We start from the raw sequence: 17,742 nt of genomic DNA, 5'->3' as shown, positions 1-17,742 counted from the left end.
AGCATGCACAGGCCTATTTCTCACTCCCTTAGTTGTAGCAAAATTATCTTCTCTCTATGCCTGACCAGAAGCTATTAATGTAATAAGCATACAGAGGGTCTCTCTCTGTATGGGTAAGGTTTAACGTGAATATCTAAAAAGTTTAAGACTAAAGGGAAAACTCTCCTAATTACTATGAATACACCCACAGTAAACAGTAATTATTTAGCTATTTTTTAATTGACACAGTACTACGTAATATGACTCAAATAACTAAAATTAGGGCAATGGCAGATCCAACCACTACATATATCAATTACGGGGTATTTTTGGCTGTTCGTGATGTTGTTAATCTCATCCCTTTAATTATGCCCACTTTTCTTATGCCACCCACAGGATCATTTTTAAGATTCTTGTTCCACTAAAGAATTAGCTTTTAGAGTGATTAGTTAATTAATTTCACTTGGACATGATACTACGTAGAGAGGTAAAGAGAAATAATGCAACAGGATCTATATGAAAAGTTTAGTATTTACGGTCTACTATTTGAATTTAGATAGCCTCTGTCAAATCAAGTAGTTCAAACCCTGGATTATCATCAATTTTAAAAACAAATTTGGAAAGGAATTTACTCTCGATTTTAATTGCTTATTTCAGGATATTTTCTTCTCCTTAAGAATCCACTCTTTCGGCCCCAAAAGTATCTCTCACACAAATCAGCAAAGGAAAAGTATAATCAATCTTCTAAAATACAATTCTAAACAATGAAGTAAAATTTTTAAAGGAAGTCCTATCAAAGGGGTTCTTACTAACAGGAAGAGGGATCTATCTAAACTCCTGACCTCCTCGGCTTTTTAGTCTATTCTATGAATATAGTATATGATAATTAAACATCATAGAATCACAGGACTGGAAGGGACTTCAAAAGGTCATCTAGTCCAGTCCTCTGCACTCAAGGCAGGACTAAGTATTATCTAGACCATCCCTGACAGGTGTTTGTCCAACCTGCTCTTAAAAATCCCCACTAATGGAGATTCCACAACCTCCCTAGGCAATTTATTTCAGTGCTTAACTGCTCTGACAGTTAGGAAGTTTTTCCTAATGTCCAACCCAAACCATAGAGTTGAGCCCACTCAATCTGACAACTCATGAGTTCAAAAGGTTTGTTCAGTATCCACCAGGAAACACATTATTTCTAATCCCAGTAAAATCTCAGACCTGGGTGACAGCTACTTACACTTTTCTGAAACTTATTACTGGAAATAAAAAAAAATATTAATTAGAAAAAGAACTAGCATCTCCTGAAATCAGAGTTGTTAGATTACACAACTGATCACCTGATGGCACATTGTATTCCCTATTAGTAAAGTCTCTTCAATATCACACAGCTCTGTTCATACAGAAACAATAAAATCAATATGTAATATTAATCAATGTTCATCCAAAACTGGGCAATAGATTATTAGGTGATTATTTATAACCCTGTTTTATAAAATAAAAGGGTCCTGACACAACAGAAGATTATTTGCAATAAACTGTTCCACTGTGACTCCAATGAGAACGATAGGGGGAAAAAAACTGAAAGCTTTAATAACTTTATAAACTAATGTGAGACTGTGAGAGAGAAATGTGCACTTTAATTTACTCATCACTACTTCTGTTTAAACAGATATCCAGACATGCACTGAACATCAGCAATATTTGTGTTTAAATAAAGAACAAAATTAAGTGCAGCGATCAGTGCCCTCTACCCTAATAGCTCTATGAAGACTGGAAGCCATTTCAGGCACATACCACCCCTCTTTGTTCATCCAATCCATGCTCCCTTAGATATCATGATTCTGCAGGGATAAAAGGAGTAAACAACAGTAAAAAAATTTATTTTAGTCACTCAAGTCAGCAGAAAGACAGATCATCTTTTGGATAAGAAATTTTTACTCTGTTCATGTCTGCACTTTGAGCAGCTATGCTGAATATTGCAACTCCCGACCCTCCCTGAAGAGGGAGATGGGCTCTCTCTGCCTGTGTTTCTGAGGCTCAGGGAAGGGAAAGAAATTCCTAGGCTAAGTGACTTCACAGGGAAAAAAATTCTTAGAGTGTGTTAGAGAAGAATCCCCATGAACTCTGAGAACCAGGAGAAAAGGAATGGATTCTGGGCCCTCTTATCTCCATTCTGGGCCCTCTTATCTCCAACCAGACAGAAGGATGGCAAAGAGAATGAACCCTTCTACCCTTCCCACACACACCCAAACTGCACAGTTAGCATGGAGTGGAGGTGACAGAAGAGACGAGATCATCAAGGTAGCCCCAACCAAACACCAAGACTGGTACCCCCATTTCTGAAAAAGGCCCCAGATCCAAACGTGTGTGAATGCCAATTTGAGACAACCTTGAATTTCCCTTAAGTTTCCATGAAGAATCAATGTTTGCCAGTACTTCAGTTAGAAGGTGTTTCATTGGCAACTCTAACATCTAAATACATCAGTTCAGTTTCAATTGCTATGGGTAGAACTGTGCCAAACTCACTGTTATTGGTTCCCACACTTTCAATCAACCACTGCCAGCAGGTTCATTTCACAAGCCCTTCAAGTTTGGTTGTATTCTCAGGTTTCTCCAAAACTTCCATCATTCACTGTAAAACTGGAAAATTTCATCATCCGGTTCTTCAACCAAGACCCAGTTTTCCCTGGGCAGGTCCAAAGTCCCAGTTTTACCTAGAGCAGTCTTTTAGGAGAGGGGTAGCCCAGTGGCCTTCCCCTCATTGCCCTCCCCTCTCCTCAGATAGTATCTGAATAGCCTGCTCCTTTTGTCATTAGCCTGTGAATTAGAGGTCAGGTACGATAGGGCCTCTGCTCCCAAATCCAACCATTAACTTCTGTGTATCAAATCCCCTTTCTGCAACAGAACTGGGAGATGTTTCTCCATCCCAGCTATTGTCACCTTTCTGGTTCTTGCTTCACGCCAGGAAGATACTGGGTATCCTTGTTCAGGGAAAGGGAGCAGGTCTGCCTTGCTGGACCACTTAAAACATTGTATGGAAACAGAAGGCCTACTGATGAGTTCTCAGAGGTGCCACAAAATGATAGAATTAGTTGGAATGGAGGAGGGAAGAGACCTTATATATCTTGCTTTGGGTTTTTAACTGAAAGTTTTACCTGGTTCTACAGTAAGACACTATGTAAATACTTAGAGGCAGACTGTGCACCATGCAATACACAGAATATTTTATTATTCAGTTAGCATTTAAAGTGTGGGGATATTCTTAAAGTATTGCTTTAGAAGTTCTTTCAGAATGTACATACAGATCTAGAATCATGTAAATATAATGATAAAACAAAGAGTACAGCAAGAATTTAGAATTAAGGGCTGGCTCACAGATGTATTATAACTGTGCTCTCATTTGGCAGAAAGTCTAACAGGTTCCTCCTTGATCTGTTTCACATAAGAACACTTCATAAAAAAAGTTTGTTGGTTTTTTTTTTTGGAGGGGGGGGGTAAGAGAGGCCTATTTGTATCAGGAAAGTGAAAACTTGATAAATATGATCAACTGAATGCACTGGTATTAGTTAAATATATTTTTAAAAGAGGAATAAGAAAACCTTTTATAAGTAACCTAGCATGTACTGGGCCAGACACAAATATAAATATAAGGAGAGAGAGAAAGAGAGAGAGAGAGAGAGAAGCAATTGTGCATTGACAAGGAAATAGGCCAGATGATTTAAGTTCTTTTCAGTCTCAAGTTTGTGATACAATAGAGACCTTTTTCTTTTGTAAAATATGTCAGTGTATGCATACTTAAAGCTTATGAACAGATCTGCTAAGCCTGTTTCCTGCTTTCTTTGTGTTACTCTTACAGATAGCAAGACAGAGAGGGAGCAATATCTAAAGAAGATGTAAACACACACACACACACAGTGAAAATATGTAAAGAAAATATTTTAAAATATTTCACTAACCACATTTAGAACAACAGCAATGATGTGACTCAAAGTGACAAGACTGGGAGTTGAACAGAGATAGTCATAAACCTCTATAAACAATTCTTACTCAGTGTGACAGAGACACACCAGACTTCATAGCAGTAGATACCCCTATAATACATTCCAAAGCCTCAGCATAGCTTCAGATTGCCTGGTTTTTGTTGATATGTGGCACAACCTTTAACTTTACTTAAAATTTGCTTTTTTCTAGTCAACTTTTACTCTTGTTAAAAATGAAAAGGCCATTACTGTATTACTAAATGTGAGCTAACCAGTAAAAAAAAAAAAACAAAAAACAAAAAAAAATGGCAGTTACACAAACCTGTCTCTTAAACAGTACAGTATGAAATAGGCTCTCTGTATAGAGTACATGTACTCCAGATAAAGGTTAAATATTTGATAGACAGCTGAAACAGTATAAAAAGAAAAACCGAGGAGTATGTTGGGGACAGAAAGTAACAAATAGTACTCAACAAAAGAACAAAAAACAACACGGACTCAAAAGGTACAGAACTTTACTTTAAGATCTGTAAATCCAAGCAGCTGCAAGTACCAAATAACCTAGGTTTTGTAAAAGCGGACAACAATGAAACCAGGAAGTACTGGAGAGTATTTTAAATTAGAAAGATTTACATATACTCTAAATTCAACCACTATGTTTGATAAACACAGTATTTAAGTCCTTTACAGCGTGGAGAGACGAGTAGAGACAAAACCTTCAAAACAAGATTACACATAACCACAGGAGAACTTGGAAAGGATTTTTACCTTTGTGTGCGACGCAGCCTGTTTCCACTCCTCAAATGAGGCAAGGTATAGTTTGAGAGGACAGTCCAAATATTTGGATCAGACATATCCATTCCCTTCTTTTCAGTTCACTAAAAGTTCAAAGACATGATACCAAAAAAGAAAAAAAAACCCAATTATCTGATCACTCACTGCAAAAATGTGTTAACATTAACTCTGATCACAAGAGAAACTTCTTAGTGTAGCTGAGAAGCAATGCCCTGTTGGGTTATCTAATTAGTATACAACTGCTTCCCCAAAGAGTCTGTAAACTTTTCCTTTCTAACATGGGCACTGCCTGGCTATAAACAATAATTACAATAGTTTAGCCCCATGTTCTGCTGAAAACGCCGTCTGTTTGTGTGTGTGATTCAGCCCAAGGTACTTTGTCATCTATTTGGCAGATACCATTCAGATCTACCCAGAGGGGGAGTAGCACATTTTATAACTTTCAACACGTTCCTTTATTTATATTATTTTAAAAAATAAATTGTCTGGTTTACAAACACTCTTACCAATAATATGTTTACTTTCTATTTTCCTTTTACAAAACAAATATTTTGAAAAAGAAAAATTCCATTCACTTCCTCTCACCCCTACAAACAGTTTCAGAAATAAGCTAATCTTTGAGAGTCTTTTCCAAGACTTAAACCTGTCACCTTTGATCTCATCTTGCTGTTTACCAAGGGCCTGAGAATGAAGTTGAGAGCTCCTGTACTACCGAAAACAAAAAGACTGTGCACTCTTTAATCTTTTCATCACAGTTAAAACATTTCATACACCACTTTAGGCAGCAGTGATATAACAACATGCAGCAATGTGCGCACGCATTCTCACACACTTCCTTTGTGGGTCATTCTGAAGTTTAGAGTAGAAACAACAGCTTCAAGTATATATTGTACTTACAAAGACGAGTATGCTTCAGTAGGAGGTACAGAAGTGTGCAACTCACGAGTACCTTATGTAGTGAGCTACTACACCTGACAGTCAAGATCCATAATTTGGCATAGCTAACATACACACTGTTCTACAAAAATACAAGCCACATACATTCTACCTTAAATCAATAACTCCAGTAAGTGGTGCTTATACGTTCAAGCCTATTCCAACAAACATGATATCACAGGTACTTAATTAATTATTTTCAGCATGGCTGCCTGCAACTACATACACCAGATTTTTAACATGAAAAGCTGTGGCACCTGTCATGGGGTGGATGTGCAAAATATTGATAGGAAAGGCTGCTGGCTCCAATCCCACACTATCTACCATCTCCTCTTTTGACATGAAAAACAGACATATTGCAGTGCAGTGGGACAGAAGGGAAGAAGAAAAAAACAAGTATTTAATGACCAGTTCCCTCTCAGTGTTTGACATGGTTCACAGCCCCTTTGATGTATTGTTCAACCTCTACCTTGCAGACCACTGCATCCTGCTTTACTTCTATCTCTCCTGGCCCTATACTCTGCCCTCCATTTGGGATTTTCCACTTTCCTAATTTTTCTACACTATCTGCTTCTTGACCTTCACTTTTCTTTTCAGCCTAGATCTGGCATGTATGTTCTGGTTTTCCTCTTCTCTTCTCTACTTTCCATTCCCAAATTCTTTAATCCTGACACCACCCCCAGTCTCTCTCTTAACCTGCAGAGCCTTGTCTACACTAGCATTTTTCTTCACATTTCCTACTGCTGTACTGGCAACCATACACGTCTATACCATCTGCCAGCATCCACTAGTATTTATACAACAGTGCTGTTTAGATCTGCTCAGTATTGTCAATCCCAAGTGTTGAAAAATCATAAGTCAGGCTAACACAAAAGAAATAATTACATTAGCTTAAAAACAATGAGTTATAAAAAAAGATATACAATTGGGGTTATTTTCAGTCACATGTGGATCACATGTTCAGGCTTTTCTCTGCAACTCTTAGGGCTAGAATTTACTTTTTTATTAGTATTTAAAGGAAACTGAGGTTCTCATGTAATCACACGAATCCAGAAGCTGTAGCTTTAAGAAAAAACTCTCTCATTGTTGTAATTTCCAGCTCACTCTGAGATTGGGACTGATTTGGCTTCTGATTACTCAGGCAGCTATGGTGCACCTGCTATCACTGCTTCAGCTAGCATCCCCCCACCAATATTCACTAGGAGTGTACCCATTACGTAGTACTCAGACATACACCTGAATGCCATTCCAGTGGTAGCACATGAGGAAGCTACTGCAGCCAATAGAGAGAGTTCTGCAGCCCATTTCTTCCCTTGCTGGTGACTGCCTGCTAAGCTCCACTCTGTAGTTTAAACAGCTGGTACTAGGGAGGAATGCCTGCAGCACCTCTTTCAACCCCCAAATCCTACCATTACACATGGAAATCTTGCATCCCTCTCAACCTGGCTCTCTGTTCATGTCCCAAGGAGAGTTCACTCCACCGATGATGCCATGTTGTGTGTAGCTCCACGCATGACCTTTTACTTGGTATTTAATATATTAACATGCATATTTAAAAATAATGAGTCCATAACCATAAAATTGAGTTTAAAAAGAGAACTGCATGGATTTAGCATTGGTGAAAGGCATTGGCTCAACAATCCTGGGAAACGAAGTCCACTGTTTATCATGAGGACAAGTATCTGACACACACTGCCCTATAAGCAAGTCTCTTACTTGATATGGGTGGGGAAATAGGTAGAGAAGACCAACTATAAGTAATTGGAAAAATTCAGTCTCCATGACCCAAACATTCTCTGTACTGAGTCTGCCAATTGTGTCAACCATGGTAGTGATTTTTGGCCTCAAATCTGGATCTGAGACCCAACAAACTAACCTCATTTAATGATGGCCATTAAACACAGGCACCATGAACAGATCTTCAGAGTTACATTCCACGCAAACAATTTAGATTATGAAACTACTAGCCACAACAGATAATTCTGAAAATGGTTATTTTGTGGTTAAGTGAATTTTGGATTCAAACTTAGAACTTCCTGAGGAAAAACAAGACATATACCACACCACAGCCAGACATTTAAACAAAACTCTATGAACAACTAATCAAGCTGCTTCTCTTATATGTAAGGAATCCAAATGACTTATTTCTATTTTTAAATACATGGCAAACAGTCAGATATTACGAGGGCTTGCACATATACATATAGATGAAGGGGTAGAGTAGAGAAAAGTGCAATGGAGTCCAAAGACAGTTATATGAATTTTAATGCTTGTATAAGGTACCATAATGGAGAGCTCAAGTCCTCTTTCCTAAGAAAAAATACAGTGAGTTTAAGGGTGGTGAAGTACAAGTATAAATAATGACCTATCGATATACCTCTCAACTGTGACCTGGACAAGCCACTCCTGAAGTCCACCTATACCACAGAAGTCCAATAGTGCAGTTGATCCGGACATGCCATTTATTCCTGCTACATTTCAGTAAGCCTACTTTAAGCAGCTTTAAAAAAAAAAAATTAGTGCAGAGCATCCACAGACAACATTCACTCCATTTGTTGCTGTACCTGAGCATGGGGGCACCAACTATACAGTTTCTGGCACAGTTATCTGGAGCAGGCACCTGAGATGGTAATAAATGAATATTTATCAATATATTATTACATATATTCCCTCATAATAGATTTTGTCAACTTGGAATTAAGTTTGAAAAAACTTGGGGAAAAAATCCCTTTAGAGAACATTAACATTTTCTCAAAAATACAACTGAAAATTTCAGGCCAAGTTTCCACGTCACAAAAACACCCCAAAAATTTGAAAACAAGAAAATACACAGTTAAGCTCATTCAACCTAGCTTAGCTCTTCCCCTGTAAAGCCACACTGAAAAGAACTAGAAACTAAAATTACCTAGTAATTTATTAAATGCTTTACCGAGATAATGGATTACAAAAAGATGACATTCCATTTAAGCATAAAATATTAAATAAGATAGTACAAAAAGTAATCAGAAAAAAGATTATTCTATTTTCCTCCATATACATACATTGAGAAGCTAAAAATGTCACCCTCAAGCCAGTAAAGATTCCAACGCAAGTAACCCACCATTCCTTTGAAGAAAATTAAGTGACCAAAAATAAACAAACAAAGAAAAGCTTTAGCTGAGAAATATTCCCTAACAATGAAAAGCGCAAAAGCTCAGACTAGTTTCCCAGTGCTGATTTAGATATTGAAAACTAGATAGCTAAATCCAGACAAGCACACATTAAAAATGCATTGTAATAAGTCTATGGCTAGTAGGATTTAAGAAAATAGGAAGGAATTATTTAAATGCATCAGGAACAAACTAAATCCTAAGAGAGATATAGGCCTAATATTAGATAAGGATGGTAAAATTCTCCATCATCATGCAGAAGTACAAGGATTCAATAAATATTTCTGTTCCATACTTGGAAAGAAGGATGATGTATTTATGTCTTAAATAACAAAGAAATACTTCTTAATCCATCAGTAAATAGGGGGAAAGTAAAATGGCAACTACAGAATTTAAATATTTTTAAATTGGCAGGATTTGATAGCAACTATTAATATTGATTTTCAACAAATCTTGGAACACCTGGAAAGTTCCAGGGGCTGGAGAAAACCTAATATCATGGCAATATTTAAAAAAGGGTAAACAGAATGAGCCAGAACACTACAGGCTGATTAACTTAACAGTGAACCCAGGCAAATGCAAGGGAAGATCAATAAGGCATGTGATCAGTAAAGAATTCTTGGATGCTAGCATAATTAATGTCAATCAATGTGGTTTTATGGAAAACTAGTCTTGTCAGACAAACCTGATGTCTCTTTTCATGAAATTACAGGTTTGGTTGATAAAGGTAACTGCTGATATAATATACTTAGATTTCTGTAAAGCATTGACTTAGGGCTTGTCTGGCACTTAACAGCGCTGCAACTTTCTCACTCAGGGGTGTGAAAAAAACTGTCACTGAGTGCTGCAAGTTTCAGTGCTGTAAAGTGCCAGTATAGACAGTGCACCAGTGCTGGGAGTAACTGAATTAAAAATGGTTCAATAGGCAAATTTCACAAAGCAATTGTAAATGGTGTGTTTCTAGTAGAAACCACAGGGATCTGTTCCTAGCACTAAGCTATTTGCAATGATATGAAAGAAAATATAAAACCATTGCTAGTAAATTTGCAAAGGACACAAAAATTAGTGCAGTGGTAAGTAACGATGGGGATAGGTCAGTTATACAGATCAATCTGGATCACTGGGTAAAGTTGACTTATTTGAACATGTGCTTTAATACAGCCAAATGCAAGGTCATACATCTAGGAACAAAGAGCACTAAGTCACAGTTACATGATGGGAGACAGGATCCTGCAAGGCAGTGACACTGAAAAGGACTTTAGCATCACAGCAGATAACCAGGTGAATATGAGCTCCCAGTTCAATGCTGCACCTAAGAGAGAAAAATGTGATCCTTGAATACACAAGCATGGAAATATCACGTAGGAGTAGGAGGTGGCTTCACAAAGCATTAGTGAGACCATTACTGGAATACTGCGTCGAGTTCAGTGTCCATGCTTCGAAAAGATTATTGAAAAACTGGTACAGTTTCAGAAAAGAGCTACAAGATTGATTCAGCAAAGAATCCTGTGGCACCTTATAGACTAACAGACGTTTTGGAGCATGAGCTTTCGTGGGTGAATACCCACTTCCTCAGATGCATTATAGACTAACGTCTGTTAGTCTATAAGGTGCCACAGGATTCTTTGTTGCTTTTACAGATCCAGACTAACACGGCTACCCTCTGATACTTGAAGATTGATTCAAGGTCTGGAAAACATGTCTTATAGTAAAAAACTTAAGCAACTTGGTCTTTTCAATTTATTAAAGAGAAGGGTAAAAGATGACTTCATCACAGTGTACAAGGACATGGGAAATTGATTTCTGATAACAGATGGCTTATAATCTAACAGAAAAGGGCAAAACAAGATCCAATGGCTAAAAACCAAAGCTAAATAATTAAGACTAGAAAGAAGATTCAATTTTTTAAATAGTGATGCTAATTACCCATTAGAACAACTTGCCAAGGGACGTAGTTGATTCTCCATCACTTGAAGTCTTTCAATCAAAAGTTGGATCTCTTCCTAAAAGATATGCTATAGTTCAAACCAAAGTTACTGGGTAATGTTCTTTGGCCTGTATTATGTAGGAGGTCAGACTACATGACCATAATAGTTTTTAAAATCTATGAATCAATGAAATAATCATTTTTATGAAAAATTTCTGGTTTTAAAATCCATGAATCAAGGACATTATTTCATTTTGCCCTATTATAATGTTTGACCTCTTGCTCCCTCTAGTGGTTGATACTGTTAATGTAACACTTACTTATTACCTGTCTGTGAATTTATTAAACACTTTATCCAGTATGTGAAACATGGTATACAAATAAACTTTTTAAAAATATCAAAATGGAAGTGGTGTTTGTGTAGCACATATATCTGCCAAATTTCTAAGAATATCCACTACTATTTATAAATGTGTGTAATTACTACTCTAACAGGTATAATATATCATTCAAAATTCAAATTAACCTCCCACTTTTTTGTTGTACTATAGTTTAATAGATGTAAACATACTTAAGGAAAGTAATAATTACTTTGTAAAGTGGTCACTGGAGCTCTCTTCATTCACAGAGATTATAAATTATGAAAAGGATCTCAAACATTAATTAAAACCTAAATATGCATTGAGCAGAAATGTGCTTATAAATTAATTTCTCCTAACTGTATATACATGTAAATAACTAGGCTAGTATACATTTGCTCTGGTCTGGAGATTGGCTTCTGCTTCTGAGCCAATAAAGCAAATAGGCAGACTAATGACAAAATTAAGAGAGAACAGTGTCTGATCTTCATTGTTGAAATCCCATCATTTCTACAAATGAGGAAAGCATTACTATAATTCAGAAATCTTGATTTCTGTTGCAAGAGAAGATTTTCTAATTCACAGATCCCCTGTACCCATTCCACATGACTGCCAACCTGTGCTGTAATGATGACTGCATATCTACCATGGACATCTGTTGGAGCATGGGAATTGATTGATTCTCCCTCATACACTGGCATGTGCTGTTTTTCTGTTTGGATTATTTAAAACACATGATTTTAAAAATATAAAATCCTGATTTTTTACTGCAGCAAGTATAAAAAGGACATTAACTACTTTGGAACCTTGGGTGCTATATACTAAGTTACTAGAAAAGCAGCATTTCCGTGATTCTCCACTGCAGTAGATTGGGTTCATGTTCCAGCCGACTTCAGTGATTGATTCAGTTGATTCTGCTGTCAACAGAATAGCGTGTGATGGAGCATCCTATGCAGCGGGAGCTGGAAAATTGGAACTTTGGGACACAGGAAATTACACAGGAAAACAATGCTTAAATAATATTATGAGGAATGCCTGTCTCCATTACCCTTGGAATTTAGGGCACTGAGCACATAGCTTTACAGTTAATACATTCTTAAATCTGTACATCTGTCTCCTACCCAAAAGCCTAAAAAAATTCCTGTTTTAATAAACTCATGTCCCGCAGTCTGAATTTTCAAATAACTCCCAATATATTTAGGGTCCAAAGGAAGAAAGCTGAGTTATTGAATCTTCCTGATTTACAGAGGATGAATATTTGAAAGAAACAATTACAGGGATAACTGAGCGCAGCATAGTCTCACATCTAATTTTTTAAAAAAGGATCAGTTAATTAGCCCATCTCTCAACTGACGCCAAGACGTACCATTGCCCCCAAGCAGCATGTACCAAACATAACATGTTCATCTGTTGCATCAGTGAAACCGAACATCATGAGAGACGGGAAGAATTTATAGGAAAGAGTTTATTTGCCCAGAAACATTAACGTGAGAATGAATAACCTTCAGAAACAATGAACACAAGGAAAACATGGTTGGAGTAAGTGAACACAAACACGATGTAGGAGATGGGTCTTGGAAAGGAAGATTAACTTGTGGTAAAAGCACCTCAGGTTCTATTCCTGGATCTGCCACAGATTCCATGTGTGATCTTGTCATTTAATTTCCCTGTGCCCATCTGTAAAGTGGGGCTAATAATGCTTCCCTACTTCACAGTACAGTGGGAATAATTCCATACGTATTTGTGTGAGGTGCTCAGAAACTACTGTGGTGCCACAGAAAGAAAGAAATGGAGCCAGACAACAGAAGGAGGATTTTCCTCATGCTGGCTTCTACCATGGTTTCTATGATTCTTCTCTCCTAAGGTTATGGGGAAAGGTGTGGAGGTGCGGGGGGAGAGACACGCTGAATTGAGGAGATGAACATTATCTTCTTTTCACCCCACTGAGGACAAGAAAAGAATACCTATGCCTTGTCATAGGCAGGGAGAAAGGGCAGTTCTCTCTTCCTCCACACAGAAACCAGGAAAGAGCATGCACAAAGGGTGATAATGTTTCTTCCCTTCTCCATGGAGTCAATAGGCAAGTGTGCCTGGTCTGTAGTCAGCGTCTCAAACACCATCCACTAACCAAAACAGGCAAAGCTAAGAGTGCAGGATCGGTACTGTCTGTTCCAAGCCCTGCCATTGCTAGACTCAAGATGCTTCTACTAGTAATAGCTAAGATGTGCAAACTAATATTCCATCATCCAATCATAAGTCAAAATTACTCAGCTAAATTCCGATGACCCAAAAGTCTTGATTTTAGTGATACCAGGAAAACTGACTATATGATTCACCCATCCTTAGTGCATGATCATTCAAAAAAATTGCTTTTCCACTGATTTGCACACATCCTGAAACAAAAGAGACTGAGTCATTTATCTCTAGTCAGTTTACACACACGGACATTCTTGAGATGGCTTCAATACAACATGGGACAGAATCCGCACATTTTTCTGCCTATCTTGGTCTGAAAGGAACTATTAACCTTTCAAATGATCTCTTCTGAACAGCTCAATTCATGTCCACTCTTGATAGATCATAGATTTTAAGGAATCTATATGCGTGCAGTGAAAAATTATCAGGCTATTTTAACACCTTCGTTTCTTCTCGTAAAAGAGCTTCATTACCTTTCTGGTTTGGAATTGCTGCAAAGACAATTATCTGCAAAGGAAAATAATCCAGGTTCTAAATATCTAGTCACTCAGAAAAGACTACCATTTCCGAACTGAAGAATTTTAAAGGAATATACAACAACAATCCCTAGTTGAAACATCAGGGATGAAGGATGACCAAATAGTGGAAGCCTGAGTATGAACAAGACCTCTTGGGGTGATCTCCACTGAACTTTTCTTCTGTCTTTGTTGTTACCAGTCTCCATAAGATTGTAAGTATGCACAGGGTTGTAAGTACCTCAGCACTGAGGCTGATTTATCTTGTACCAGCCTAAGACTAAGTATGCATGATCCAGAGGATATTTTGTTATATGCTTCTGTTTTCGCATAATTATGCTTATGCTTGGATTTAACTGGATTTTAAGTAAAGCCTTCATGTTTGTATTTGTGTGCTCAATCAAATCTCAAATTCAGTAAAATATCTTATATAGCTGCAGAGTAAAAGAACCTGTTAGTGACTGATGCACTCTGCTCCCTAGATTTATCCCAGGATACTGGATGGATGCAGACAGTGCCATCAATGCTCTTTGAACCCTCACCCAACTACTGTTCTCCTACCCTCCCTTTCTCCTGATCACGCGTTTCAAAATGGCAGATAAGCAGAGGGAAAACACACAAACACACACTTTACTGCAGATGTATGCAGTACTTTTCCATAAAAAAGCATTTGAATTGAAGTTAAAAGGTTTGTTGCCATATACCAGTCACAATGTAAATGGCCATAAAACTATGCTGAAAGGCACTCATTACCATCCCGTAACACCCGCACCCTGCTGTTAGTGCAGAAAATGGTTTACTGTTGACCTGATTTTGGATCATTCCTAGAGATTAATAAATAGATTTCTTCACACAGTAAAAATTCCATGCAGTCTGTGATATTCCTTTATAAGGCAAGCCTCCTCCTGCCACAGCTGTTACTTTGAATCTCTGTCCAGTCATCAGATCATGGGTCACAAGATACAAAAGATTTCCTTAACATAAATTGAAAATCTCATCTCTGATGGCTGGAATAACAGGTCTTTCTTCCTTTCTGGTATCTGAAGCAGCATATCTTGTAAGATTGCAGCAGACCGAGAAGGGTTAAACATCATCGCCATTGATTCTATCTTCCAGTACAACCCCTCCCCCTGCCCCAATACCTCATCGTCTCCTCACTGCCCCACAAAAAAAATGTTATGGATAGGTGGAAGGTAGAATTAACTCTTCTCCAAAAATAACTTTTTTAGAAAAGCTCTCAACAGGCAGAAATTTGATGGCAGAATGAATAAACACAGGGAATAGCATTCTATTGAGAGGAAAAGTCTTACTTGTGATTTATGGTTGCACAGATAGAGAATAAAATAGGATGATTTCAAGGGCACTCATCAGGTTTTTTTCCCCTGCATTTATCAGGAACAAGTGGAACAACCAAAGACTTGTCAAGGAGACAGGAGTCTGAATTCTGGGAAAAGCAATGGAGAAGCGAGGAGGTGCTCCAGGAGGTCAGAAGAGCAAAGGAAGGAAGGAGGTGCTATCAGAGTGTCTTCGCCATACTCATGAGATGCAGGACTGAGACACATTTGAGAGACTATCCCAAACATGAGCCACAGGGGTAAACACCCAGGAATCATGAGCCCTATGGAATCATCTGGACATCACTGCACTACAAAACATGCAAAATAATATCTGAGGGAGCCAGTCAGTGAGCCACAGACTACCACACCATCAGAAGTGCTAGCTTAAGTCTGCACCTGATCCAATGCACCAGAAAGAGAAGAGATATATGATATATAATGTCCTTAGGAATGACATGGTTTTTTTACCTTATGTTTGCACCACATTAGGGAAATAATATGCCTACTTTTTTAGCATCCATGAACTTATACCAAGGTGAAGGGAAAAAATATATATTTCTTTAATGCATGCCTAAATACTACACTTGAATACAAGGTAATAGCTTCCCTACACCCTGTGCAATCCCATTATTCAGTCCCAATGTACTCCCCATACAGCTCCAAAATTCAAGTGCAAAATGCGCCCTTTACAGCCTTTCCTATAAGGCAAAGTAACAGACCCTGTAGCAGTAAGAGGCTAATTTGTTAGTTGTCTGAAAGCAGATCCCAAGTCAATTGTCGGCAACTCAGTCCATCCCAAAGCACTCCCTCTTTTCATCCCATATATTTTGAAACTTACACCATGGCCCATCACAATTATGGCATTAAAGATTTTAAAATTTTATTAAAGCTAATGTATATAGTATAAAGGTATATAGTACACAGGTTGAGAAAAGAGCATCTGTACGTCTGGGTATAGTGCTTAGATTATTCACAAATACAAAGTTTGTTTTTAAAGTCATAAGATACATACAGTGCATAATCAGCAATAACACAAATTTAGGTGAATAAATTTAAGAATTAAGTTTAGATATTAGCATCCAAGTATTTGGGTACACCACTCATGAAAAGTTATACAGAAAGTTGGTTGTGGAAAGCAAATATAGCAATGAGAGAAAATTGTCCCTTAGTAATTGAGAATTTAGGGTAAGTTGTCCTTTTAGAAAGTACAATCCATGAAGAAAGTATTTCAGTTACTTTCCCCAGTGTGCTTTTCATCATCACTCCAGCTCACCCGATGTCCGGTGATGTGGTCTACGTAGATGTCCCTTGACCACCTGATGGTGTCCGACACCATGAGTTGCCGCATCAGCCGAGCACGGTGCTGACCGATTCCGCATTCTTTCAGCACTTGCTCATTACTGGAGTCCCATGCACCCAGGGCTCCAATGATCAGCACGCGTGTCTGAACCTGGCAAACCTTAGCTCTCAAGATTTCGGCCAGAGGGGCATATTTCTCCACCTTTCAAGCTTGGACATCATGGAAGGTTGGGGTCCTGTTCTCAAAGGACACTGATGTTCACCGTCATGATCTTCTTCTGATCCTTGTTGCGATGGTGATGTCCAGTTGCAATTAGCTGTCGGTTCCAGGGATGGTAGAGTTCACGGCCACCTTCCCTACAGAGGTACACCAGTTCATTGCTGGCTCTCTGGGAAAGAAACATCCACTTATTCAATAGCTGCCTGATGGTGTTGTCTGCCCTGTTAAGAGGTACCTTCTCCATGGCAGATCCCCTCAGGACGAATGAGATACGGGGAATCAGGAAGATGTTCAAGGTGTTGATCATCTGCCATGGTGCCAGTAGGGAGGAGTTGCTCCTGGCCACATCTTGTAGGATCTCTGAGATGGTATCCTCAAGTGTCTGCTGGACGTGGAAACTCGTAGGTGTGCAGAGATGTTGGTATGCTTGCCATTTCAGATCCAGGGTGAACCCATGATCTTCCTCGAGGAAGGGCATCACCTGGACCAAGTTCCTTCTACTGCCATCGATATGCAGGGATGCGCACTTCCTAGAGCTGAAGCAGAGTCTCATGCAGTTGGCAGACTGGCTCGTGATGTCTACCATTTGCTGGAGACACTCAGGGCTGAGAACAGGAACATATCGTCTGTGTAGGCAGGATATTCACTCTGTTGCCATATAGGTCAAAACCACCTAAACCACGGAAGATGGCTTGAATGAGCAGCTTCATGGCTAAGTTGAAAATGATGGGGCTGAGGGGACAGCCTTGCTTCACACTGCTATAGACAGAAATTTCAGGTGTTTCTCCTTCCCTGGAGTGGATGGTGGTCCTGCAGCATTCAGAAAGTTCTTGGATCAGTTAGAGAAAATTTCCTGGCATTTTGAACTCTCACAGTGTGGCAAAAATGTGCTGGTGGGGCATTAATCCAAAGGCATTAGCCAGGTCGAGCCATGCTATGGCCCACTGCCCTCTTGGCCATGTGGATGGCAGTCTGAAGGACAAAGTTGTGCTTGTAACAACCATCACTTGACATGAAGCCTTTCTGGATGGAGCTGATGGCTCCTCCATT

General features: G+C 38.6%; 1 protein-coding gene across 6 annotated transcripts in view; it reads right to left on the bottom strand.

Moving 5' to 3' along the window:
* MAST4 (microtubule associated serine/threonine kinase family member 4) overlaps positions 1–17,742 on the bottom strand; it is a 433,584-nt gene that overhangs the window by 148,087 nt on the left and 267,755 nt on the right. Inside the window, exon 1 of one of the 6 annotated variants that reach the window (XM_050946847.1) lies at positions 4,728–5,100. The exons of the other annotated variants lie outside the window; for them this stretch is intronic. Within the exon in view, the coding sequence (XP_050802804.1) occupies positions 4,728–4,819 (92 nt within the window). The 5' untranslated portion in view covers positions 4,820–5,100. Of the gene's footprint in view, positions 1–4,727; positions 5,101–17,742 lie in introns of those variants that run through there. 6 annotated transcript variants of the gene reach the window in all.

The sequence above is a fragment of the Gopherus flavomarginatus genome, chromosome 3 (assembly GCF_025201925.1).
Source record: "Gopherus flavomarginatus isolate rGopFla2 chromosome 3, rGopFla2.mat.asm, whole genome shotgun sequence".
Lineage (NCBI taxonomy): Eukaryota > Metazoa > Chordata > Testudines > Testudinidae > Gopherus > Gopherus flavomarginatus.
This window is presented reverse-complemented; position numbering and strand designations above follow the sequence as displayed.